Below are 27,699 nucleotides of genomic sequence, written 5' to 3'. Positions count from 1 at the left end.
ATATTGAAGCGACAACAGGATTTGGTGAGCAGGAGGAACCTGTGATGGAGCAGTTCAGACTCCGAGGCTGAAGCACAGGATGGAGGTCAAGAGACTGCTGAAGAATCCTGGGAATCTCCCTCTCCAGCTCCAGAATAATGAGGAGAACCGAACAAAGGCCAAAGGTGTGCAGGCACAGTTTGAAGCTGCTTGGGAAACATCTGGGAGAGAAGGAGCCTTAGAAAGGGTGGAAGGCAGGGACAACTTGCTCCATAAGGGCAAGATCTACTAGCAACTGTTGCTGAGTTGTATGCTGTTTCCTTGAAAAAACTTTGCTGCCACATACACCTGGACAACATCATTACTGGCCCCAACAACATCCAACATACCATCTCAGGACTATTTAATTGCTCATCTTCTAACATTGTGTATGCCATCAAATGCCAACAGTGCCCTTCAGCTCTCTATATTGGACAAACAGGCCAAACCCTACACCAAAGGATAAATGGACATAAATCTGACATCAGGAACCATAAGACTGAAAAACCAGTAGGAGAACACTTCAATCTCCCAGGACATTCTATACAAGATCTCAAAGCAGCTGTTTTATTACAGAGAAATTTCAGGAACAGACTGGAAAGAGAAGTTGCTGAATTGGAAATCATTACCAAGCTTAAAACCATGGAAGCACCTGGGATGAATAGAGACATCGGATTCTTATCTCATTATGCATGATCAAGCTTTCTTTAGCACCTCAGCCCAGGACTAATTGCAGCCATCAGCAGCCATTAACAGCCATCTACAGGTTTACCACTCCCATCAGCCCATCACCCATTCCCACCCACCCCCACCACCCTCTGTATATATATATAGGGTCTGACACTTCTGTTTCTAGTGTATCTGAAGAAGTGTGCATGCACACGAAAGCTCATACCAAAATATAAACTTAGTTGGTCTTTAAGGTGCTACTGAATGAATTTTTTTATTTTCCTTGAAAAAAGAGTTAACTACAGTCGTGCCTTGGATCCCAAACGCCACAAACCCGGAAGTGACTGTTCCGGTTTGCGAACGTTCTTTGGAACCCGAACGTCCGATGGGGCTTCCGATTGGCTGCAGGAGCTTCCTGCATCCAATCAGTAAAGCCGCACCTTTGGTTTCCGAATGTTTTCAGAAGTTGAACAGACTTCCGGAATGGATTCTGTTTGACTTCCAAGGTACAACTGTACACTGACAACTGAATATGGCCTCTTGGTTCTGACCCGCATCTAACTCCAACCCTTACATAGAGTGACAACTGGGATACCAGTCTAGGTGGCTAAAATATGTTTTATGCCACTTGAACTTCTGGTGATCCTTCAGTACCACCCTGGATTTCCGCCCCCCCTTCATTTGGTGCTCTTGTACTTCTTGCTCCCACCCACCCAGCACTTGTTGTTTATTTGGCTTCCTCTCCACTGGCTTCATTCTTCATGAGTACCCCCACCCCGTAAATCCCTTAAGGCCTTAAACTGCAACATAATCCAGCTACAAATCCCACCTGGAGCTGCCAGACCCAACGAGTCCAGACATCCCTCTTCTGCATTCCTCCGATGCCTTCTCAAATCCTCCAAGCCTCTCCTTTGGAAATGCTCTGATTTGGGGGGGGGGATGCACCCAAACATCTGGCTGCTTTGACTGAAACAAGAATAGCTAAAGCTAAATTAACTGTGTTTATGCTCTGGTTTGCCAGAAGCGACTTTGTCATGCTGGCCACATGACCTGGAAGCTATACGCCGGCTCCCTCGGCCAATAATGCGAGATGAGCGCGCAACCCCAGAGTCGGTCACGACTGGACCTAATGGTCAGGGGTCCTTTTACCTTTACCTCCCAGGCCCTGGCCCACCCTCTGATGGCCACACCACACTGGGGAGTGGGGTGGGTTAAGGACATCTCCCCGGGCATCCTGTTCCCGCCAGGTGCTTGTGGGAAATGAGTTTTGCAGGCTGGTCCTAATGGTCAGGGGTCCCTTTACCTTTACCTTTATGCAGAAACTAGGGGCTGTGACTCAACCCCACCCCTCAGCCTCAACACCCCCAGAGCTCCCCCTTCCCACCCCATCCAGTGCTATTTTTCTAGAAAAAGAGGTGCAGCAACTTGCCATTAACATCTATCTTGTTATCTTATAATGGCGATGGCGCCCACCTAAGAGGTGCCCGGAGTTCAGTTTCAGAGAGTTCCTGCTGAAAAAAAGCCCTGCATGGAGCTACTAAGCTTGCTTTTCACTTTCCTAACTCCATTTGTGAAGCCACTTCTGTTCCTCAGCCCTGCTTTGCACCCATTTTCACCTTCATGCCCCCATGTCTCCCCCCCTTAAAACCTGTATCTTCCTTCTTCCATACACTGCAATAAGCACCTTTTTCACCTCCCAACCAATTACAAAGCCACCATCCCCAACTATTCTTCAGACCCTTTCGTGCCACTGCTTTCATCTTCACCCCCTTCCTATGCCTCCTACTCCCTCCTTTTTTACAACCCCATTTGTACCCCGATGTTCACATTCATCCTTTTTATCTCCCCCTCCTCACTTTTCTCAACTCTCCCTTGCACACAGACTACCCCCATTTCCATGCATCATCCTCTTTCCTATTCTGCGGCCCCCTTTGCACACATATAATGATGATTTATAGTACTATTTTTTTTTAAGACGAACAGAATTTTAAACACAAACCTGTAAATTAAGAGTTCTATTAGAGAATGCTAAGCTCGGCGTGTGGGTGTTATGCGCATAGGGGCGTTTGCTTATTAATAAATCATCTAAATTACTACGTTGAACCTGGAACTTCGCGTTGAAGACAGACAGCACAAGGCACCGGGCGAGTATATGACAGCTGAAATCCAGTTTGAAATTGTTGCCGCATCAAAGAGGCCAGAATGGAACGCTCTCGACCAATCCCTTTGGCTGGGAGGCGGAGCCGATGCGGGATTTAAAAAACCGACGTAAATCCCTCGTCTGGGAGGCGGAGCCAAAATCAGATTAAAAAGAGCCGGGATGGAACGCTCTCAACCTATCCCTCGTCTGGGAGGCGGAGCCAAAGATTAAAAGTGACGGTATGGAACGCCCTCGACCAATCCTTCGTCTGGGAGGCGGAGCCAAAGTAAAATCAAAAGGGCCGGCATGGAACTCCCTCGACCAATCCCTCGGCTGGGAGGCGGAGCCAATGTCGGATTGGCTAAAAAACTCGGCATGGCAATGCAATGGCAGGTATACGCGTGCGCGGACCGCTTTACGGCAGTGAGGTGGGCGGGCGCTCGTCAGTGCCTTCTTCCGCCCTTCTCCTATCGCGACGGCGTCGTGAAGACGGAGAGCGCTTGACGGCTGGCCGGAGAGTCAACTTGTGGGGAGCCGTGAAGCGGGGAGGCAGCGTCGCCATGAGGCAGAAGAAGAAAGGTAAAGGCGTTTGGCAGTGGGGAGTGGGCGTCACGTGTTGACGGGGGGGGCTTCTTCTCTCGCCCCCACTTTCTGTGGGGATTTTGGGGGTTGGGGTCTTTCTCCGAGGCCCCCTCTCCCCTCAGTTCAGTGGGGGGGGGCACCTCGTGAAAGAGGCAGCAGGTCTCCCTCCCCCCCCCCAACAGTTCCAGGATCAGGCAGAAATCCTTCAGGTGCTGCTCGGGGGAGGAGAAGGGGAAAAGGGGACCCAGCGGTGGGGGGAGAACTTCGGGACTCCCTGCCTCATGATAAGTGGGTGGGCTGTGGCCTTTTCAGGTTAGGCTGGGGCTGCCTCCGAAAAGCAGAAACAGCAGGCAGCCCCAAAGAGGTTGCTGATCCCAGGGTTGGCTATAGGGAGCATGCTTCATAGATCTATATATCACAGAAGAGGAGAGCAGGAAAGGCCCCAGATGGTCATCTAGTCCAGCCCCTTGTGGTGCTGCTCTGGAGAAGGGGGCTGCGCTCCACTGGCTATCGGTCTGTTTCTGGGCAGAGGTCAAAGTGCTGGCGTCTGTTGTGGGAAGCTCCCAAGCAGGACCCAAGTGCGAATGCAGAACTTTTTTGCCCCCTGCAATTTGCAACAACCAGCAGCTTTTTGCTTCTTGTTTCAGGAGACCTCAGCCGGGCAGAGCTGATGATGATGACCATCACGGACGTCATCAAGCAGCTCATTGAAGCTCACGACCAGGGCAAAGATGTCAACTTGAACAAGTAAGTTTGGCTGGCCAGCCAGCACTCTTCTCTGCCTTCTGTTGTTTGTGCATGCCCTTTATCCTCCCTGTATAGCATCTCACGAAATCATACTCTTTTCTTTTCCAGGATAAAGACCAAGACAGCTGCAAAGTATGGGCTTTCGGCACAGCCCCGCCTTGTGGACATCATTGCTGCGGTGCCTCCCCAGTATCGCAAAGTGCTGGTTCCCAAGCTGAAGGCGAAGCCCATCCGCACTGCTAGTGGGGTAGGCCTGTTCATCGTTTGATAAGGGGCTTCCTGGTGTTTTAGACTACAATGTCCATCAGCCTCAGCTAGTGTGGTCAGTGGTCGGGGATGATGGGAATTGTAGTCCAAAACATCTGGAGGCCACGTTGATTTATCCCCCGTGTCATCATTCAGTGTTGTGGTCTAGTTGTGGAGTGTGAACCCAGGTGCCTTGAGTTCATACCCTCAATAAGGAGAGCTCCAGAGGGTGACAACATTGGAACGGGCCTTTTCTGTCGTGTCTCCCCGTGTGCGGCATGCTCTCCCCCAAGGAGACTCGTCCGACACCTTTATTGCCTATCTTCTCTTGTTCCTAAGGCAGCTTCCCATGTTCCTAAAAATGACTCAGTTGGACAATCATTCCGGTATAGGGTATTCTGCATAGGGCAGGCAGTTGTGAAGTACGTACATCTTTCCGTTCCTTTAAATGTAACGAGCATCTCCACCCCTATCGTTCTGCCCGGACACTGGGGTCCAGCGCCGAGGGCCTTCTGCCAGTTCCCTCGCTACGAGAAGCCAAGTTACAGGGAACCAGGCAGAGGGCCTTCTCGGTAGTGGCACCCACCCTGTGGAATGCCCTCCCACCAGAGGTCAAAGAGAACAACAATTACCAGACCTTTAGAAGGCATCTTAAGGCAGCCCTGTTTAGGGAAGCTTTTAATGTTTGATGGATTTCTGTATTTTAATGTTTTGTTGGAAGCCGCCCAGAGTGGCTGGGGGAACCCTGCCAGATGGGCAGGGTATAAAGAATAAATTATTATTATTATTATTATTGTGTTATTTTCTTCTCAAGGGAACTGTGATAACGTCTCTGCAATGTTTCTCTCATTTTTTTCAGATTGCTGTTGTGGCAGTGATGTGTAAGCCACACAGATGTCCACACATTAACTTCACAGGAAACATTTGTGTGTAAGTACAGTAGACCCTTGGAATATTCAGAAGTGTTGGCGGGTTGGGTTGTAGATAACTGAAATGTAAGAACCTAGGAAGAACCCTGAACTGGATCAGGCCCATAGGGACCCATCTAGTCCAGCTTTGTGTTTTCACAGTGACCAACCAAATCCACCAATGAGAAGTGCTCGAGTAGGATCTAAGTGCAATAGCAGTGCTCTCCGCTTGTGATTCCCACTGCCTCCAGCAGAGGAGGTATATGTCATAGAACAGGGGTGTCAAACTCAAATTCATCGGGGGCCGCATCAGCAGTTTGGTCACCCTCAAAGGGCCGGTTGTGTCTGTAGGACTATGTGTCCACTCTTTATTATCATAAATTATTGTCACTGCATTCAATTATTACTGTTTTTTGTAATAATGTAAGCTCATTCCTGCCCCCACGCGGATCACATTCCTGCGTCGTGGCGCGTGTGTGGGAGGGGATGTAAATGAGGGAAATTTGAACAAAAGGTGGGGATCGACGGCTTCGGGGGGGGGGGGGCTCAACTAAACCTTCGGCAGGAAGGAGAAAGCCACTGCTGGGATTAAAACCTGCAGATGGAAAGAGGGCTTCCCTCTCCCGCCCTGCGCACACCCAAACCCCACTAGGCAGGATGCCACACGCTGCAACCCACCCCATGCTTTGGAGAGGGGCAGGAACATGCGGAGCAGCGCCAACTCCCTGCTTTGCTTTTGCATCCTCCCTCCTCAGCGCCAGAGTCCCTTCCCCTCGCGCTGAGGGAGGGCAGCGGATTTCCCGAGGAGGAAGGCGGCGGCAGCCCCAGCGGACGTGCATCTTCGCCTCAGAGCTGCTCTCCCCCCCCCCACCCGCGCTGTTGCCGTCTTCGCCGCCGCCTCTCCCTACCGGGACTGCAGGCAGAGGAGGCTTGAAAACCTCCCCCCCCCAAAAAAAATTTCCCCTCCCACCTACTCAAACCGCGAGGCGACTCCATCTGGAGCCCTACATCACGAGGGGCTGAGAGGAGGCGGCGGCAGAGCGGGAAGAGCAGGAACCCGTGCTGTTGCCGTCGCCTCCCTCCCGGCCGCCCCCCGGGGAGCAGCTCCGCCGGAACTGAGAAGCCAAAGGGCGGCTCGGGGGTGGGGGGCAGAGCAAAAGCCAGACACCCTCCCGAGTGTCTATGAGGAGAAAACGGGGGAAGAGGGAAGAGAAACCCGGCTCCATCAAGAGAGCGGCTGTTGCACTTCGCCTACTTCCCCCTCAGGCTCACTCTGCGTCCCTTTCGCCCCCTCGCTCGCCCACCTCCCGGATGCAGCCGAGGAGAGGAAGGGAAGCGGCGGGTGGCAGCTCCCCAGTGCCGCCTCACTCGCTCTCGGAGACAACAGCAAAGCCCGCTGCTCCGTCCCGGCACCAACTTTGCCGGCAGCGCCTGTAGGGCTTTCCTACCTCCTCGGTGGGCTTCCTCCTCCTCCTCCTGCATCTCACTTCCCCGTCTGGCCGCTGTGCCACCGCCTCCCTCAGCCTCATTCGAAATTGAAATTCCCTGGCCAAGGCTGTCAGCGCGGCTCCAGCGCCCCAGCCTCCGCCTGCAGCCCCGCCCCCGGTTTTGACCCTCGGCCAATTGCAGGCTCCAGAACTACTGTCAGTGGTCTTTGTCGGCGGCGGCTACGCGGGCCACATGACGAGGTCTGGCGGGCCGGATTAGGCCCCCGGGCCTTGTGTTTGACACCCATGTCATAGAATCATAGAACAGTAGCATTAGAAGGGACCCAAAGGACCATCCATTCCAACCCCTTGCAGTGCAGAAATCGCAGCTAAATGATCTACTGTTCCTCTCCCTTGCTTAAAAGTGGGTCAGGAAGTAAACCTTCATGAATAACTAACTGTTTAAGGAAAGATCTGTACTCATCACTTCAAAGCGAAAGATATTTGAATAGTCCCCGTCCCCAGCCAGTTGTACAATAATGCACAGCAATTAACTGGAGGTTTCGCCCAAGACTAATTAGGGTTGTCCAGTCAACACACTCTTATTGGCTTCAGAGTGTCTGACGGGGACCTGGGAGACCGGGGTTCAAATCCCTGTTTAGGGAAGCTTTTAATGTTTGATGGATTTCTGTATTTTAGAATTTCTGTTTTTTTGGAAGCCGCCCAGAGTGGCTGGGGGAACCCGGCCAGATGGGCGGGGGAAAAATAATAAATTATTATTATTATTATTATATCCCCACTGGACCATGAAGCTCATTGGGCGACCTAAGGCCAGTCACTGCTTCTCAGCCTAACCTTCCTCACTGGGTTGTTGTAGGGATTAAATGCGAGAAAGGGGAGAACTAGGTACCCCACCTTGGAGGAGAGGTGAGATATAAATGTAATAATGCAAATAGGTAGCACAAGCACCTTTCAGTGGGGGATGCCGACCTTGTGGGTTTCCCCTCACTGCTTTTGGGCCCTGCAAATGGGCAGAATCTCCCAATGCCTCCAGATTGTGGAAGAAACACGCCAGTTTTAAACCAGCTCCTCCCCCCCCCCCCACTCCGGGTGCTCTCTGGATGTTGCTGGTTCCCATCAAGCCCCAACCAGCAGAGGTTTTCGTGGTTGGGCGATTATGAGACACCTCACCCAAATATTTGGAGAGCACCACAGTGGGGGAAGGTTACCTTAAACCACCTGCCTCTGCGTGACTCGCTGTTTTTCTCTTGAAAATGCAGGTACTGTCCAGGGGGTCCCGATTCTGACTTTGAATATTCAACTCAGTCTTACACCGGATACGAGGTACTGCTTTAAAGACTCTTTGGGCCCTTCTTCAGGGAAAGTAGGTTTACTCAGTGCTGGGCACAATGTCAGAAATTTTACTGGGGAGGAACCAGCAGTTAAATGTGCATGTTTTTCAGTACATGTGGCACTGGTGGTTTGTATGCGATGTCATATGTGGCGCTAGGTGAGAGGCAGGTAAATGCTTGGTTTTTAAAGAGGTTGAATTGCCCTAAACAATTCAGCATCTAGGCTTCATCTCATGATGATCTTGCAGCTCCTCTCTCGCCCTGCCCCACCCCAACTAAATTTAATCAAATTGTTGTTTAGTCGTTTAGTCGTGTCCGACTCTTCGTGACCCCATGAACCATAGCACGCCAGGCACTCCTGTCTTGCACTGCCTCCCGCAGTTTGGTCAAACTCATGTTCGTAGCTTCGAGAACACTGTCCAACCATCTCATTCTCTGTCGTCCCCTTCTCCTAGTGCCCTCAATCTTTCCCAACATCGGGGTCTTTTCCAAGGATTCTTCTCTTCTCATGAGGTGGCCAAAGTATTGGAGCCTCAGCTTCACGATCTGTCCTTCCAGGGAGCACTCAGGGCTGATTTCCTTCAGAATGGATAGGTTTGATCTTCTTGCAGTCCATGGGACTCTCAAGAGTCTCCTCCAGCACCATAATTCAAAAGCATCAATTCTTCGGCGATCAGCCTTCTATATTTAATCAAATATGGACTTAAATTATTAAGGGGTAGCCTTGTTTTATCTGTTGCAGCAAAAGCATGAAGGGTCTCAGAGTATCTACAGACCTAGAAAATGTGTTATGGCATAGGCTTTTAAATATGGACCTTGCCCTGTTTCTAGGTGAAATGGTTAAACTTGTATATGCTCCCCAGTGTCCAAAAGGGCAGTCAACGTGATCGAAGGGATGGAGCAACTTTGACCTAAATGTCATTGCACCATAATGCCACTGCCACCCAGCCAACACCCATTATAAAACATTCAACTGTCTTGAAAGGGTGTGCAGACCCTCTGCTAATCCCTTGCATGTCTCCCCATGACAAAGCTTTTTCCTTGCAAGATCATAATGGCCACTCACATTATACAGAGCTTATAACCCCCCTACTCTCAGCAGCCAGAAACCTCATAGCCAGACACTGGAGAGACCTGTCAGAAGTGAACAAGGGACCAGTGGTACCAAATTGTAGGGGAAACAGCATTACAGTCGTACCTCGGTTTAAGTACACAATTGTTCCGGAAGTTAGAGTTTGGGATACACTCGCCGTATAAGAAATACGACCCGGCATATAAGACGACCCCCGACTTTTGAGGTGATTTTCCTGGGTTAAAAAGTACAGTGGTACCTCGGTTTATGAACACAATTGGTTCTGGAAGTCTGTTCATAAACTGCAGCGTTCATAAACTGAAGCGAACTTTCCCATTGAAAGTAATGGAAAGTGAATTAATCCGTTCCAGATGGGTCCGCGGCGTTCGTAAACCGAAAATTCGTAAACCGAGGTGTTCATAAACCGAGGTTCCACTGTAGTCTTATACGCAGGAATATACAGTACTTAACCTGAAGCGAACTTTCCCATTGAAAGTAATGGAAAGTGGATTAATCCGTTCCAGACGGGTCCACGGAGTACTTAAACTGAAAGTACTCAAACCAAAGCGTACTTAAACCGAGGTATGACTGTACTAGAAAAGCTAACCGACAAACTGAAACTGACACGGGGTCAAATAGAAGAGGATGCCTTCACCCCAGTATGTCTCCCCTTTATCACATACACAGCCCAACAAGACGACAAGAACCCACCGATAGCATACGAATCCATCTGGGTTACTTGACTCAACAAGCCCTCCCCGCGCCCTCACAAATGCAGGCAACCCCCCCTGCAACCAAGCAGACTCTGGGCTCCCCCAATCCCTCTCACTACCTTGGAAATGTAATGAGCGAATAGAAAGAGAACCTACCCAGTTGACACTGACACAAAACCCCACACACACACTATACAAAAGAATATAAGTTTCACCACCCCACCCTTCCTCTCCCCCCTCTTCTTCCCCAACCTTATACATTACTCAACACCAAGTCTCATAACAAATGTAACTGATCTGTAGAAAAGACCTTACAACCCGCAAAAAGAGACAATGCACACACTTTTGTAAAAAAAAAAAACCATGGAAAAGTAATAATTAAAGGCCTTTGATAAATTGATTGGCCACTAGGTGGAGACTTGCTTATGATGAAAGCTAAAATTGTACAGTATTGGGATGGTCACCATGAATCGGGGACCCTGATGGGAGCATGGCCTCAATTCGCTGCTTTGAAATTAATTCACTGTCTACTCTTTTTAAGCCCTCGATCATATAATACATTATGGTTTCAGGGTGGTGTTGAGTTTTTGAGGAGCAGGCCTTTCTAACTGGCCTTCTCTGTTTCTTGCATACAGTAAGCCTGCTGGTTACGTTCTGGGGGTCGCACCTAAAGCCAAAATCTTGCAGTGTCAAAACTCATTAGGTTTAATGGTGGCTAGGATTGCTTGGTCCCTGCTCCCGCCAACCTAGCAGTTTGAAGGCACACAGTGCAAGTAGATAAATAGGTACAGCTCCAGCGGGAAGGTAAACGGCTTTTCCATGCGCTGCTCTGGTTCGCCAGAAGCGGCTTAGTCATGCTGGCCACATGACCCGGAAGCTGTACGCTGGCTGCCTCGGCGAATAAAGCAAGATGAGCGCTGCAACCCCAAAGTCGTCCACGACTGGACCTAACAGTCAGGGGTCCCTTTACCTAGGATTGCCAAAATCATTTTTTCCCCAGAAACCTCCCTTTCTGACCCATGACATTTTATTTTTATGCCATGCATGTAAAGCTGAATGTACGTAACTTGTGGGCTTATCGTATTGATGAATGCTTTTTAAATAACTTTGAATTCTTCTGACTTTATTGAATTCTTTTGATGAATTTGTTGTTTGCTCTATTTATATGCTACTGTGTTTGATAACCTAGTGATTGCACTGTTTAATGCTGTTGTGGTTATTGTGAGCTTTCTTGAGCTCAGCTGTTGTTGTTACAGAAGCAGACTGCAAATATTAAACTGAAATAACCCACTTTTCCTTGCTTCTGGCAGCCAACTTCGATGAGAGCCATCCGTGCCAGGTACGACCCTTATCTCCAGACCAGGCATCGTGTTGAGCAGGTAAATATTTGCTAGGATGGGAAGAATGTGTCAATGTCTCCTTGATCATGAAGACGGTCATGCTCTTGTTTGCCATATTTTTTTAAAAAAAATATTTATTTGGTTTTTCAAATTAACTTTTTACACTCACATATCCAACATACATCATAAAATACAAAGAATATCCTGGACTTCCCTCCTCCCCTTTGTGGGTCTTATTGTTAGTTATTTCCTCCTGCATCTTTTATAATAATCCAAATCTTTTACATCTCCGTTATATCCAAAATTCACCATTAAACTACAAGTGTTATTCCGGTCCTACTAACTTCGTTTGCCATAATTCTGTTTTCTTTTCCAAAAAGGATACCTATTTGTTTCTTTAAAGCCTTTTGTCAACCACCTTTTGAGCGTCCAAGTTAGTGCATGGGATAAGTTTGGTAATTCTGTTACCCCGAAGCCCCAGGAAGGCCAGGAGAGAGAGGAACATTTGAACCTCAGGGGACAAAGGTCATTCCACAGCATTGGGGAAACTGGTATCAAGGCTCTGCTTCTTTCTTTGGGTGAATTTGAGACTTGGAGCTGGCTGTGGGAATATTGCCTCCCGTAATGCTAGCTTTAGTGTAAGGGCAGGTGTTGCTTGAGATACGTCACTGTCGTGAAGGTGTTTATAGCAAAGCATCAGTGCCTTGAACTGAACCTGCAAGCACATTGGCATTCAGTGCAGTTGGGGTAAATTGGCTGACTGTGATCATGTTGCCCCACTTCCACATGGCAGGATCAGTTTTCCGGTCACTGAAGCTTCTGAGTTGTCTTTGACAGCAGCCCCAGGTTGAGGCCATAGTAGAAGTCAAGCTGGAAGACTTAGAAGAGCATGGTGTAATGGACTGGGCTGGCTTGCGATAGAACGCCAGGGTGGAAAGTGTTAAACCCAACCTCCTTGTTGAGTGACGCATTCCATTCCTGAGGGGCGGGACTGCCACGAGTTTAAAAGGAATGGGGAGCAGTTATTTCAGTTGAGAGAGTGGATAGAGTTGAGAGGGGTTTTGGGAGCGGGAGCGGGTGGGTAGTAGTAGGAGATATTAGAGTGTTTTTGGAGAAGTTTACTAGAACTATATTACAGCCAGTGTTATATGTAACTAAGAATATGAACTAAGATCTTATATGCATGAAACCATTACGCATTTTACATGTCCTCTAGTTTAATAAAGCTTTCTTAAATGTTACGTTAAAAACGGATGTGCTTTGTTATTCCAGTGAAGTATCCTAACTCAAAAGGGTGGTGACTGTAGGGAGGAGGTTAGACTAAAACCTGAGGAGCAGGAAAAAAATTTTAAAACCTCAAGGTCAAGCCCAGGGAAGACAAGTGCCAGGAAGAAGGTGCCACCAAGTAGCAACAGGCTGCTGAGGTGAACCTTAGGTAAAAAGGGAATCCTGACTGTGAACACAAGGTGGTTCCTGATACACTTGCCGGGAGTTAAAAGGGATACTGAGCCACGTTATTGGGAGAACTGGAACTGCACTTCGATCACTAGCAGACCCCAAACCTAAAGAGGCAGTTTATTTGGGAGGAAGAAGGATCAGTGGGTTCTTTGTGAAATAACCAATTTCCTTCAACACTCTGCTAGTTGTAAAAAGGGAGGCACATCACATTGGTGGGATCCGCACATATTAGGTGGGATCATCGCAAATTTTAGTGACAACGCCGGGACTGTCGCATATAAATTGGTGGCCACGTCCTGGGTTCGTCGCACATGGCTTAGTGTTACAAGTTCCTATCTCACCCTAGAAGCGAAGGAGACATCTTGGCAAATGGAGCTGATAAAAGGGACTCCTAGCCACTGTGTCAACCTGCTTATAAAAAAATCAGAGCTAGAGTAAACACTGCTTCAGAAAAAGGACATAAATGTTTTATACTATAAAAAATGCACATTGTTCCAATAAAGGGACAATGGGCCCAGTCTTATTCAACATCTTTATCAATGACTTGGATGATGGGCTTGAGGGCATCCTGAGCAAGTTTGCAGACGACACCAAATTGGGAGGGGTGGTTAATACCCCAGAGGACAGGATCACACTTCAAAATGACCTTAACAGATTAGACAACTGGGCCAAAGCAAACAAGATGATTTTTAACAAGGAGAAATGTAAGGTACTACACTTGGGCAAAAAAAATGAAAGGCACAAATACAGGATGGGTGACACCTGGCTTGAGAGCAGTACATGTGAAAAGGACCCAGGAGTCTTGGTAGACCACAGACTTGACATGAGTCAGCAGTGTGATGCAGCAGCTAAAAAAGCCAATGCAATTCTGGGCTGCATCAATAGGAGTATAGCATCTAGATCTAGGGAAGTAATAGTACCACTGTATTCTGCTCTGGTCAGACCTCACCTGGAGTACTGTGTCCAGTTCTGGGCACCACAGTTCAAGAAGGATACTGACAAGCTGGAACGTGTCCAGAAGAGGGCAACCAAAATGGTCAAAGGCCTGGAAACAATGCCTTATGAGGAACGGCTTAGGGAGCTGGGTATGTTTAGCCTGGAGAAGAGAAGGTTAAGGGGTGATATGATAGCCATGTTCAAATATATAAAAGGATGTCATATAGAGGAGGGTGAAAGGTTGTTTTCTGCTGCTCCAGAGAAGCGGACACGGAGCAATGGATTCAAACTTCCAAGAAAGAAGATTCCACCTAAACATTAGGAAGAACTTCCTGACAGTAAGAGCTGTTCGGCAGTGGAATTTGCTACCAAGGAGTGTGGTGGAGTCTCCTTCTTTGGAGGTCTTTAAGCAGAGGCTTGACAGGCTTATGTCAAGAATGCTTTGATGGTGTTTCCTGCTTGGCAGGGGGTTGGACTGGATGGCCCTTGTGGTCTCTTCCAACTCTATGATTCTATGATTCTATGAAAGGGGTACCCACAGTGATTCCTTAACATTCTCCCATGGTAAGGCTGCTCTTAGAGGTGTTGTTCAAAGCAGCTTACAAAAAAGGAATCCTTTGGTTGTTGTTGTTGTTTTTTTTAAAAAAAACCTCAGCAGGGTGAAACAAGGAAACTGGAATGTGTGAAGGAGCCAGACTTTTCTGATGCAATCTTGGGATTCCCTTGTCAGCCTTTCATTCTCTTCTCTGTGCATCTGGATCTCCCTTGCAGGCTAAGTTTGACATGTGGATGGAACCGGCCACATCTGTCAATCCACCTGACAGGTGGCTTCTCTTTCTTGCCAGGGGTCTTGCCAAGCGCTTTGCAAAACATACGATAGTGCTTTGCAAGGGACTTAGCAAGAATGATAGAATTGTAGAGTGGGAAGGGAACCCAAGAGTTACCTTAGCTGCAGGAATTGCAGCTAAGGAATCTCCGGCAGATGGCCTTCCAACCTCTGTTTAAAAGCTTCCAATGAAAGAGAGTCCAGCCCCTTCGAGCCCCTGTCCTGAATTCCAGGTCTTGTGAAGCCCCCTTCAAAGAGTTACCTTGTGAAGTGCTTTTCAGGCACCCCTGATGGATGACGGTTCCCTGCAAAAACACCCTTTCAGCTGAGCCAGGTTTTTACTTGCCCCATACCTGTTGTCTATGCCATATATGATGTCAGCTGGAGGGTGTGTCTTGGCCAAAATGGCCTCAGGAGCCAAGTGGAGAGACCTGGATACCCAACAACCGCTTTTCCCTCCAGGAGTTGCCCAGAGTGGCAGGGGCAACCCAGTCAAATGGGCAGGGGACAAGTAATAAACAATAATTATTATTTTAGCTTCTGCATCTCCCCATCTTCTGAAAGGCACGGAGGCAGCTGTCTCATGTGTTCACCTTACTTTTTGCAGCTGAAGCAGTTGGGTCACAGTGTGGACAAAGTGGAGTTCATTGTGATGGGCGGGACGTTCATGGCACTTCCCGAAGAATACCGGGATTATTTTATCCGCAACTTACACGACGCTTTATCGGGCCACACCTCCAACAACGTGGCAGAGGCTGTCAGGTAAGGTGCCCCCCCCCCGGTTGCAGGCTCTGAATGGCTGTTCTCATTTTTGTGTGTGGTTGGCTTGGTTTTCTTGCATCGAGAAGCTACGCTGCATGAGCGACCACCTCGGGAACCGCGTAAGGCAGCCTTCGTCAGCCTGGTGTCCTTCCGATGTTTAGGGGCTGGGCTTCCAACTCCCATCAGCCCTGGCCAGCATGGCTAATGGTGAGGGATGATGGGAGTTGTAGTCCAGAACACCTGGAGAGCATTAGGCTGGTGAAGGCTGGCCCAAAGGTTCGTTGGCAAGGACGATTTATCCAGCTGATTGAAATGAATCTTCCAGTACTGATTTGGTTTTTCTCCGAGATGAATTTTCAGAAGCTTATTGGATAGTGGAAGTTGGGGTTTCCTGGTACAGAGGGCTGTGCCTCTCTGATAGTTGTGCAGGAGTGGGATATGGGCACGTGTGGAAGAAGCGTTTGAGGAGTATATAATTAAAGCTCTGGGTTGCCTCCCACATTAGTCCTACTTAAGAGTAGACCCATTGAAATGAGCCCAACTGTCTTCTCACTGAACCAGCCAGGCTTCCGTTGGCACAGATCTTTCTGCGCAACAGTAAAGATCAAGAAAAATCAGGCACAGTATTCAGCCTAAGTTTTTGATAGGGCTCTTCCTCTGGAGGGCAGCACATACTTAAAATATCCCTTTACGATTTTTCCCATTCCGTTCACTGATGTTTCTTGCTTGAGGCGCCTCCTCATATTACGCTGCTGTTCAGGAGTGAGAGGGCACCCCTGCAACCCCCCCCCAACGCCCCCATTAGTCATTTCAGTGTCTGCAAGCATGCAGCAGAAGTATTGTCTGGTGAGTAGCCCATGCCACTGGCTGTGCGGTGCTGCATTGAACTGATATGTTGCAGACTGGTCTCTCCCATTCACAGGCCTAATTCACAGGCAACCTCTGTCCCTAATTGGCCACACCAGGCCTCTCTGTTTGGCCCATGAGGCCATTTTGGCCAAGCTGCATCCACCTTCCCTACCCCTGACATCATGTTGAGTGTGAGGCAAGTACAGATGCGGCTGGTCTGCTCCAAAAACGTGGTTGTGGGTGTTGCTGACCACCTGATTGGTGGCATCTGCCAAAGCTGGAGCTTGCATAAAACCCTGCATGGTGCTTTGAAGCCCCAGCTGACTGTTGGGGCTTCAAAGCACCGCATGGGGGGGGGGGAACAGCTCCTGGAAGATGTCATTGTGATGTCTGATGATTGACAGGAAGTTAGCCCCACCCATCTGTCACGCTTGGCCCTCAGAAGGGTAAGGAGAATCAGGATCCAGCCTAGGGGGCTGATCAAGTGGACCCTGCCTATTAATTTCAGTGGGTCTGTGCTATGGTGTATGTTGGGTACAGCCTCAAATAAAAATATCCCTGGCTTTCTCTCTAGACCAGGAATTTGGAACCAGTAGCCTGGATTCTTCCCACCTCCACTGCCCACCAGGCAGTTTGGCAGGTGGGCAAGGGTGCCCCACCTGTCAATCACTTCGCGCCATTACAGCTTCAGAGAGACTCACCTTGTACTTTTTGTGTTTCGCTTCTGCTTTGTCTTACTGCTTTTATTTATTCTTTTATAAAAAATATTTATGTACTGCTATGTCTTAAGAAACCCACAAAGCAATAAAACACAAAGGCCGTGCAATAAAGACCACAAAAAGGTTAAAAACAGGCATCAATCAACCATTGTGGGAGAACGTACTCCTAATTGCCTGCGTAAGCCTGGTGGAAAAGAAAAGTTTTCAGCAAGCGTTTAAAAGTTGGAACGGAAGGTGCCCGCAGAATCTCTATTGGCAGGGAGTTCCACAGGACTGGGCTGATGACACTGAAGGCTCCATTTCTTGTGTTGTCGAATGAGCCTCGCCAATTCAGGGAGTGCCAAACGATGCTCCTGCGGATGATCACAGTGATGGAGCTGGGACATAAGGTTTAAGGTGACCCCTATTCGACACTGCTTTGATGGCTTCAGGCTGTGAAGCACTTTATTGTTTGTAAAATAAATTTAAAAGCACCTAGTTGGTGGAGAGTGCGAAAGCAGGTCCCTGCCCTTTGGAAATCCTGCCCAGCCCCATACCCTGGTCAGTATGTGTGTGTGGTAGTAGTGGGGACTTCATTTGTCACCATCCGGCAGGCTGCCAGGCTGTTGTTAATCTCTTTGTGGAGACACAAAAATTCCTGGCTGCCATGTTCTCTGGCTGGAATGGGTTCCTGCGTCCGCAGAGTGATCTTGCTGCTCTGTGGACTTTCTGACATGGTAGCAGGTAGCCAGTCAGTGGAAAGTTCCAGCAGGAGCTCTTTCTCTCTGGGGGGTGCGTTGCATCAGGCAACATTGATACCTGGGGGAGGTGGCAGGGGTTGGGGGGTGCAGGATCCGCTTACCCAACCGCAAGGGATTTTCCTTTTGTGAAGGGCGCCTGTCACTGCTGATGAGCAAAGTTTTAATTTTATCTCTTGAGAACACAAGGCATTAAGGGGATTTCAGAACATTTCCTGGATCTCTATCAAACAAGGAGGGGGGGGGGACTTGGCAATAAGGCAGAGAGCAGCCCTTCGTGGGAGGACAGCTGTCTGTATGGCAGAAGAGCCATTATTCTGCTGTCGGCTCCCCCCCCACCCCCACCCCGGCCGTTCTTCTGGAGAAAGGCTTTCACCTGTAGGCATCGGAATGCAAAAGCTGGGGAATTGTGAAGGAGGGGGGAAGATGTTTGAGCCCAGAGAGGGGCTTAAATCCTAGGTGCAAATTCTCTTTATCTCGCTTTCCCCCCTCTGACTCATTTCTGGCGAGGGGAGGAGACGCTGATCCCGTTGTGTGACTCACCCTCTGCAAAACCCAGCAAAGTTAAGTTGAACTTGCTGTGAAGTTGCCAGCAACTTTTGGCAGGGGAAAGGGAGAAAGATAACGCTGCCTTCCAATTAGGTGCTGTTCAAAGATGCTTAAGAGGCTTCCAAACAAATTGGAAGATGGAGGGCAAATCTTTCAGCTGTGCTGGGCTTATTTTGCCGATGGGAAAGAAGGCTAGAGCAGTGTTTCCCAACCTTGTGCCTCCAGCTGTTTTTGGACTACAATTCCCATCATTCCTGACCACTGGTCTTGCTAGCTAGGGATGATGGGAGTTGTAGTCCCAAAACATCTGGAGGCACAAGGTTGGGAAACACTGGGCTAGAGGACTCTTGTTGAAACCTTAGTTCTGCGGTGTCCGGTTTATATGTATGTGTGGGGAGAGAGAGAGAGAAAGAGAGAGAGAGAGTTGCCCCCCATCTTTAATTCAGAGGGGTGGGAAGGTGGGCCCCCCTTCCTTGGAGGCTTTTAAGCAGAGGTTGGATGACCATCAGTCAGGGACCCTTTAGCTGTGATTCCAGTGGTTCCAGGGGATTGGGCTAAAGGGTCCCTTCCAACTCTACAGTTCTATGATTCTATTCTACCTACAGTCTTCTTGTGCTTTATTTATTGTGTTTATATCCCACCTTCAAAGGAGCTCAAGGTGGAGCACATAGTTCTCCCCCCCTCACCTCACTTCCCCCCTCCATCCTATCCTCACAACAGCCCTGTGAGGTAGGTCAGGCTGAGAGACTAACTGGCCCAAGGTCACCCAGGGAGCTTCATGGCCGAGTAAGGGGGATTTGAACCTTGGTCGCCCAGGTCCAACCACTGCGCCACACTGACTCTCTTTGACTGCCTTTCTCGTGCCGCTTCTCGCATCGCTATTCCCTTGTACTGATGGCATCTTGAAACAATATTCATTCTGCTAGTTCCGCCGTTTTCATTTTATTATAGGTGTTAAATGGAAATGAGATGCTGCTGCGTCGTAATATTGCCACAAGATCCAGTATCTCCCAAGCAATTTCTTCCTTTTTTTTTTAAGAAGACGCAGGGTGTTATTTGACATCTTAGTATTTCCTGAACTCTTGATAACTTGGCCAGAATGCACCCCCCACCGCCATATTAAGATTGGGGAAGCTCTTCAAAGATGTGTGTCTTGTGTCTTGTCTCTGAGTTCCCAGATCAATATTCTGTCTTCGGGATTGCCCCAGTTCATGTTTGTTTATTTGCTATTTGGGTTTATAGCCCCACCTTTTCACCACATGACCCTAGGGCGGGCTACAAAAATACTACAACTGAAATTGTAAAATGAAAATACAAAGGCGACCAATATCGGAATAAGAATAATAGCCATGCAGGAGGAGGGGAGATGTCCTCTCAACAAAAGACAGCCAGTGCACTGCATTGGTAAGATCAGGGTGGTCCAGTATGTGGCCAAACGGCTGCATCTGGCCCTTGAGACCTTTTTTTGTGGCCCTCAGCAACCTTTGACATCCCCTGCCAAGTCTTCTTGCTGCCTTTTCAAAGCTTTTTAAATGAGGTGGTGGGTTCTGACAGGGTCCTAGATTCCTCCATCCTCCTGTCAGAGCCTTGTGCCCCCTTCCCCAAACCCTGCACCTCGCTTACCTGGCTTGGGGGAGGTCTGGCGTGGGCGGCATCATATTTTGGCCTCGCTCCCCCCCCTGCGACAAGGCACTGTGTCAAGCAGGTTCCATGTCAAAGTACTCTTGCAGGACACTTGGTAGGAAAGGTTGGTCCTCCTGGGTTGGAGTGTTGGACCAGGACCCAGGTGAGTGCAGGGATCAAATCCCCACGGAACTGTGAACTTCACTGGGTGACCTTGGACCTCTCAACCTAACCTGCCTTGAAGGGTTGTTGTGGGATTAAATGAGGAGGGGGAGAACCAGGCATGCCACCTTGAGCTCCTTGTGGAAAAGGTGGGTTCGCAATGCGCTGGAAGCAGCTGATGGGCATTGTAGTCCAGAACATCTGGAGGGCACCAGGTTGGTGAATTCTGATTGTAAGCCACCTGTCATCCTGGGGCAGCAGGTGCAGGACTCATTTCTAGTTCTGAATTGCTACCATCTTCAGTGGGATGACTTAGGAGTAAGCTGAAAGAGGACGGAAAGATTCCCAGCAAGATTAAAAAGCTATTGATCTGTCTCTCCCCTTTATGCATTTCTTTTTGTGGTGTTTAACAATGAATCATGTTTCGAACAAAAAAGAGAGCTGCTGTTTTGAATGCAGTTCAGTTCCTGAGAAGACGACGGAAGGGATCAGTGGCTTAATCGAGAACTTTGGCAAAGGGGTGTGAAGACCGAAAGAAGCTGAGATTCCTTTATACATATATATATGGCCCATCCAGTGTGGGAAACCGAGGTAGCTATCTCTGAGTCCTTAATGGATGCAGTTACGCTCAGACTCTCCTCCCCATCTGTGAAATATAGGGACATAGTCAAACGAGGGATTAGGCAAATTCATGGAGGAGGAGAGGTCTAGGGTTGACTGCTAGGCAGAAGGGCTGTGCTCTCGTCTCCACAGCTGGAAGCAGAAATGCTTCTGAATCCCAATTGCTGGAAACCAGAAGAGGGGAGAGGGCTCTTGTGCTCATGAACTGCTCCCTGGTTTCCCACAGGCATCTGGTTGACCACTGTGAGAACAGGATGCTGAGCTAGATGGACCATTGGCCTGATCCAGCAGGCTCTAGGATCCATTGGTCTTTTTAGCTCAGTGTTGTCTACAATGACTGGTGATGGTTCTCCAGGATTTCAGACAGGGGGGTCTCTCCCTAGCTCTACCAGAAGATGCCATTGTGGATTGAACCTGGGACCGACTTCCTGCAAAGTAGATGCTCTGGCACTGAGAATCTGTGGTCCTCCCAAGTGTTGCTGGACTCCTGTTCCTGGCCTTTGGCGATGTTGGCAAGGGGCGGGTGGCCGAAGGGTCCCCATCCCTGGTTAACACTGACAGACAGAAGTTCTCCAGGGTGTCAGGCAGGCATCTTGCCCTAGTCGTACCTGAAGATAACCATCAGGGATTGAGCCTGGCACCTCCCGCATGCCATGCCGATGCTATAACCACTGAGCTACAGCCCCACCATGTGCAAGAATAATAGTCCACTTGCCAAAATTGGTCTCTTCATTGTCGCCTGTGCCACATTTCAATCCAAGCAGCTCAGTGCAAATATTTGCACCTGGTAAACATTTGTTGATGTGCAGCTGGCGAAACAAAGATAGGGAAGGTGTGAGTCACCAGCAGAGGTGATGCTGAAATGGAGGGTTGACCTCTGACCATTCAGCGCCTGGGTTTGCTCTTGACATTTTGATGGAGCAAAAGCAATTCTCTTACCTTTAAACAGAGGTGTGTTGGATTGAATTGCCTTCCCCCGTGATTTTAGGCACACATTTACATTTCTATCAGTGTACTACATCCTTTGCCGTTGCGAGTTCTCAAACCCATTAAGAACATTTTCAAGAAAAGGCGTAAGAATTGACGTGTGAATTGAATCATGGTCCAGTATGTTGTTTGCAACAGCAGCTGGACAGAATTCTTGAGCTGAATGTTGGAAAACTCAGGACTGAGAAAATAAAGTCCTCCTTCGCACAGAGTGTGGTTAAACTGTGGAACTCCCTCCCACAGGAGGCAGGGATGGGCACCGACTTGGGTGGCTATGCTCTGTCCACACAGTTGGAAGCAGGAATGCTACTGAATGCCAGTTTCTGGAAACCACCACGGGGGCAAGTGCTCTTGTGCTCAAGTCCTGCTTGTGGGTTTTCCACAATGGGCATCTGGTTGGCCATGGTGAGAAGAGGATGCTGAACTAGATGGCTGCTGGCCTGACCCTGCAGGCACTTCTTATGAGCACTAAGGAACGGGCTGTGAAAAAGCCACTGTCTATGCCATCTGATATGCAATGAGGCTTCTTCTACTTTGGCGATCACTCGTAGCTAAGTAAGATTGTCTTCCATAAACACAGTGTTAACCATGAGTCTGTAAGTGACTGTGGAGGCTAATTCTGGATCCACACGTCCTTCCACAGTGGGGACATTGGTTTCTGGGCGGGAATTGATCACGGTGTGGATTTGCCAAGTGTGCCTTCCTCTTAGCACGTTTCTCCCTTGCATCCTGAGATTGAGTTTCTTTTTCTTCAAAGCACATGACACCTTTGGTAAAGGCCGTTCTCCGATTGGAGCACTCACAGGCCAGTGTTTCCCAGTTGTCGGTGTTTGTACAACATTTTTTAAGATTTGCCTTGAGACAGTCTTTAAACCTCTTTTGCTGACCACCAGCATTACGCTTTCCATTTTAAAGTTGGGAATATAGTACGGTAGTTGCTTTGGAAGACGATAATCAGGCATCCGCACAACATGTCCAGTCCAATGAAGTTGATGTTGAAGAATCATTGCTCCAACACTGGTGATCTTTGCTTCTTCCAGTACACTGATATTAGTTCGCCTGTCTTCCCAAGTGATGCAAGGAGGCACCATTGGTCAGCAATGGAACACCTGCCTCTCATGCAGGAGACCTCCTGGACTCAATGATCTTAGGGAGCCAATCCTCTGCCTGTGGCCCCAAAGGGCTGCTCTCAAGCAGAACACACAGCCCTGGGCCTGCTGGATAAGGCCAATGGCCCATCTAATCCAGCATCCTGTTATCACAGCGGCCAACCTGATACCCAAATGGGAAGTCCACAAACAGGACCTGCGTACAAGAACACTTTCTCCCCCTGTCATTTCCAGCAACTAGTATTCAGAAGCATTGCTGCCTCTGACAGTGGAAGCAGAGCATAGCCATCCGTCATGACCAGCTTCCATGAATTGGTCTCATTTTCTTTTAAAGCCATTGGGGCATCTGGCTGGCCACGGTGTGAAAGGGGATGCTGGGCCCTCTTTGGCCTGATCTGGCCACTGCAGGCCTCTGCTTATCTTCTTACTTCACATCCACCTCACCATCATGTCCATGCCAGCCCCCATCACGCAGACAGCAGGTTAAACTTCCTACATCTGCAGGGGATTGCCGGGTGGGAGGTACTCGTGGAATGTGATCAAGCCTGTTTTTGCACTGGGCTAAGAACATGTAGTCCCGTGCCAAAAGCAGCTGATTGTAGCACAGATCATTTTGTAAGACTGTGCTGCGGCAGCTGTGAAGAAATTATTCTTAGCTGCTCTTGCATCTGCCTGTCTTGGCTGGTCAAAACCACTTGAGAGGAAGAACAGGGTCCTTTCCTGGTTACACCTATTAATGGAATAAAACCCTGGATAAATTGGCAATGATTCCGGTTCTTAACTCCAAAAAACATGTAACTGGGTGGTGTTATTTGCAGGGAGATGATCGGGCAGGCAAAAGCTCAGAATGAGCTCAGGCTTGTGAGAAGGGTTACAAATAATTTTTAAAAGTTTATTTGGCTCTGCTTGAAGCAAGAGGAAGAACAAGCAAGTGGCAGGTCCTCTGCATGGAGAAGATGGATAAATGCTATTGGGTACAGAGAGAAGGCAGAACTGCTCAGCACCTACTTTGCCTCTGTCTTCACCCAAAAGGAAAGTGATGCCCAACCTGGTGATAACATGGTGTAAGGAGGGAGCTGCAGCCCGAGATAGAGAAAGAGGTAGTGATGGAAAACCTACGGTAGTTACTTTTAAATGAGTTCAAATCTCCAGGGCCTGATGAGCTACATCCAAGAGTACTAAAGGAGCCTCCGGATGTAATCTCAGAGCCTCTGACTATAATCTTGGAGGATTATTGGAGAACAGATGAGGTTCCTGCGGACTGGGGGTGGGCAAATGTTGTCCCCACCTTCCAAAGGGGAGGGGGGGGAAGACCCAGGTAGCTAGTGACTGGTCAGCTTGACATTAATACCAGGAAAAGTCTTACAACAGATAAACAATTGCTCTGCAAGCACTTAGAAGAGGACCCAGCATAGGTTTCTCAAAAACAAGTCATGCCAGACAAATCACATTTCTTTTTCTTTTTTGGTGGTGTTACAAGTTTGGTGGATCAGGGGGATGCTGTGGAGATAGAGTATCTTGATTTCAGTAAGGCAGTCTGAGCCTGGAGATGGGTGACGGAGGATCACAGGGGTACCATAGAATCATAGAATCGTAGAGTTGGAAGAGACCACAAGGGCCATCCAGTCCAACCCCCTGCCGAGCAGGAAACACCATCAAAGCATTCTTGACATATGGCTGTCAAGCCTCCGCTTAAAGACCTCCAAAGAAGGAGACTCCACCACACCCCTTGGCAGCAAATTCCACTGCCGAACAGCTCTTACTGTCAGGAAGTTCTTCCTAATGTTTAGGTGGAATCTTCTTTCTTGTAGTTTGAATCCATTGCTCCGTGTCCACTTCTCTGGAGCAGCAGAAAACAACCTTCCTCCCTCCTCTACGGTATATGACATCCTTTTATATATTTGAACATGGCTATCATATCACCCCTTAGCCTTCTCTTCTCCAGGCTAAACATACCCAGCTCCCTAAGCCGTTCCTCATAAGGCATCGTTTCCAGGCCTTTGACCATTTTGGTTGCCCTCTTCTGGACACGTTCCAGCTTGTCAGTATCCTTCTTGAACTGTGGTGCCCAGAACTGGACACAGTACTCCAGGTGAGGTCTGACCAGAGCAGAATACAGTGGTACTATTACTTCCCTTGATTTAGATGCTATACTCCTGTTAATGCTATACTCCATTTTGCCTTGTCAGCACAAGCGCTCATTTTACTTAATGCCAAACTCACAAAGGTCTTGCTTGGCAAGACCTGCCAAGTCCTGAAGTTGTATCTGCAACGTGACTTGAGTAGTTTGGTTTAATTGCTAGTGAAGAGGTTGCTGAAGATGGTAATGGGCAGGTGCATATAATCTGGTCCTGTTTTGACCTGTGGGCGCTGGACGAGGTCCTCTGAAGCCTGGCTGTGACATGTGTGGGTGGGTGGATGGCAGCCAGCAGCAGCAGGTGGCACTTAAGCTGGCAGTCTGTAGCCAGAGAGGGGAGCAGAGTGCTCTGGAGCCACCTCAACAGAGAAGGGGCAGGGAGGGGGGCAGACAGACAGACAAGCTTGGGTCAGAGACACAGATCTACCAGACTATGGATAGTTCCAACAGGCTGTGAAGACTCCGGACTCCAGCCCTGCTTCAGAGCTCCAGGCGCTGAAAACAGAGCTAACGCAATTCTAGGCTGCATCAACAGAAGTGAAGTGTCCAGAATAAGGGAAGCAATGGTCCCACTCTATTGTGCCTTAGTCAGACCACACCTGGACTGCTGTGTCCAGTTCTGGGCACCGCAATTTAAGAAGGATATTGACAAGCTGGAAGGTGTGCAGATGACAAGACAGCTGTAAGAAGTGTTTGACAGTGGAATGGGCTACCATAGGAGGTGGTGGGTTCTCTTCCCTTGGCGGTTTTTAAGCAGAGGTTGGATGGCTGTCTGTCTGGGATTCTTTAGGTGAGATTCCTGCAGTGCAGGGGGTTGGACTTGATGTGCCTTGAGACCAGCCTGCGCTGGTCTACCTAAGGACATTGTTCTAAGCCTAACTGTGATAAACCTACAGGCCCTTCAGATATATTATAGGATTCTTAAGCACTGTGACAGCACTCAGACCCGGTACATAGGGCAGGAGCTTAAGTTGCAACATCCTTGCTGCGCTTCTGCAAGAGAACGGCCTTCCCAGCTGTTGTGTTAGTTCCACTTGCCGTGGCTGGCAGGGATCAAGGTAGAAGTGGGAATTCTCCCTCTCCGCTTAGCTGCAGCCTTTTCAGTGCACACCTTGTCTTGGGTCTTTGTCACTGAGCGGCACATTTGTGTCACTGGGCATTAGGTACAGCGTGACATTTCAACCAAGCAGGCTGGTTCTGCTAATCCTGAAACAGATGGCGATTGCAGAGTTATTTGCCGAGATCAGCCAAACGATAGCTTCAATCAATAATGTGGGCTTTTCTGTTGTGCTGCAGCTGCTTCGGGGTTTGGAAACGGCTGCTTTCAGGAAGCCAGAATCATCTTCTGTGCCTCCCAGAAAGGATGTTGCAGAGTTGGGGAAAGGTTCGAAAAATGGCAACCAAAATGCTCGAGGGGGTGGAGTGGCTCCACCTCTAAAGAAAGGCAACAACGTTTGGGACTTTTTAATTGGAGAAAAGGCGAGTAAGAGGAGACACTATAGAAGTTTATAAAATTGGGCATAGCATGGAGAAAGTATATAGAGAGGGTACGTTCTATGGTGGAGCTGTGAAAGGGTAAAAGAGTACAGTATTGGGAAATAATTTATAATGAAAAAAATGTTTTAAAGTACTTTTCAAAAAAAACACACAAAAAAACCAGAGTCCTTTTCATTGAGGATGATTCTGATGGAAATACCCAGGTATCAAAAAAGGTTATTTATGTATGCCACTACTGCAGCCCATGTTTTGTTAGCCCCAAAATGGAAAACGAGCAAAGTCCCAACCAAAGAAGAATGGCAATATGCGCAGCTTGCGGACCTAACATATAAAGAGAACAAGAAGAATATATGTTTAAAGAAGATCGGAAAGTGTTTATTGAATATATGGGGAGAAATTGTGTACAGTTGAAATGTTTGCAGCATTAAGATAAATTCAGTAGTGTAGATAAGTTTTGATGGATGTAATAGTGGAATACTGAATGGTTTAGTTTATTTAATTTACAGGGATTTATGTTATGCAAAATGAACCATGGTAAGAGAAGAAGGGAAGTCATTTTAACATTGTTTAAATGCATATTCTAAAATGTAAAACAAAATTTAATAAAAATTATACGAAAAGAGAGAGAACGTATATAGAGAAAAGTTTCTCTCTCTCTTCCAACACTAAAAGTCAGGGGTCAGCAAACCTTTTCAGCAGGGGGCTGGTCCACTGTCCCTCAGACCTTTTGGGGGGCCGGACTATATTTTGAAAAAAATATGAATGAATTCCTATGCCCCACAAATAACCCAGAGATGCATTTTAAATAAAAGGACACATTCTACTCATGTAAAAACATGCTGATTCCCAGACCGTCCGCAGGCCGGATTTAGAAGGCGATTGGGCCGGATCTCGCCCCTGGCCTTAGTTTGGGGACCCCTGCTAGAAGTGGTCATGCAATGAAGCTGAATGTTGGAAGATTCAGGGCAGATAAAAGAAAGTGCGGCTTCATACTTCTTCTGTCATGGATGCCTTAGCTGAGATTCCTGCATTGCCGGGAGTTGACCTTGATGACCCCCGGGGTCCCTTCCAGCTCTACAACTCTATGATTCTATGCAGCAAATAGTTAAACTATGGAACTCACTCCCACAGGAGGCAGCAATGGCCACCAATCTGGATGGCTTTGAAAGAGGATTGGACAAATTCATGGAGAAGAGGGCTGTCGATGGCTAGTTGCCACGACTGCTATGTTCTACCTCCACAGTTGGAGGCAGCAATGCCAGTTGTTGGCAACCACAATGGGAGAGAGGGCTCTTGTGCTTCAACCCTGCTTGCGTGTTTCCCGCTGGGGCATCCGGTTGGCCGCCGTGAGAGCAGGATGCTGGACTAGATGGGCCATTTTCCTGTGCTCCCGCAGGGCTGTTCTTAGGCTGACAGGTCTGTGTGCCTTTCAGTGCTGTCTGCCCTTATTTCAGGAGTCGAGGTTTTGCTGCAAACCAGCCTTCTTTAATAATAATAATAATAATGATGATGA

At 48.5% G+C, this 27,699-nt stretch overlaps 1 protein-coding gene across 1 annotated transcript in view; it reads left to right on the top strand.

The window, feature by feature from the left end:
• Window positions 1-3,300: 3,300 nt before the first annotated feature.
• ELP3 (elongator acetyltransferase complex subunit 3) overlaps window positions 3,301-27,699 on the top strand; it is a 90,773-nt gene continuing 66,374 nt past the window's right edge. The window contains exons 1-7 of the mRNA XM_035110832.2: window positions 3,301-3,406; window positions 4,057-4,156; window positions 4,265-4,403; window positions 5,262-5,332; window positions 8,018-8,081; window positions 11,185-11,253; window positions 15,042-15,196. Coding sequence (XP_034966723.2) covers window positions 3,388-3,406; window positions 4,057-4,156; window positions 4,265-4,403; window positions 5,262-5,332; window positions 8,018-8,081; window positions 11,185-11,253; window positions 15,042-15,196 — 617 coding nt within the window. The 5' untranslated portion in view covers window positions 3,301-3,387. The remainder of the gene's footprint in view (window positions 3,407-4,056; window positions 4,157-4,264; window positions 4,404-5,261; window positions 5,333-8,017; window positions 8,082-11,184; window positions 11,254-15,041; window positions 15,197-27,699) is intronic.

Source organism: Zootoca vivipara, chromosome 3 (assembly GCF_963506605.1).
Source record: "Zootoca vivipara chromosome 3, rZooViv1.1, whole genome shotgun sequence".
Taxonomy (NCBI): Eukaryota; Metazoa; Chordata; class Lepidosauria; order Squamata; family Lacertidae; genus Zootoca; species Zootoca vivipara.
The sequence above is the reverse complement of the archived record's forward strand: the minus strand, read 5'-3'. Positions and strand labels throughout refer to the sequence as shown.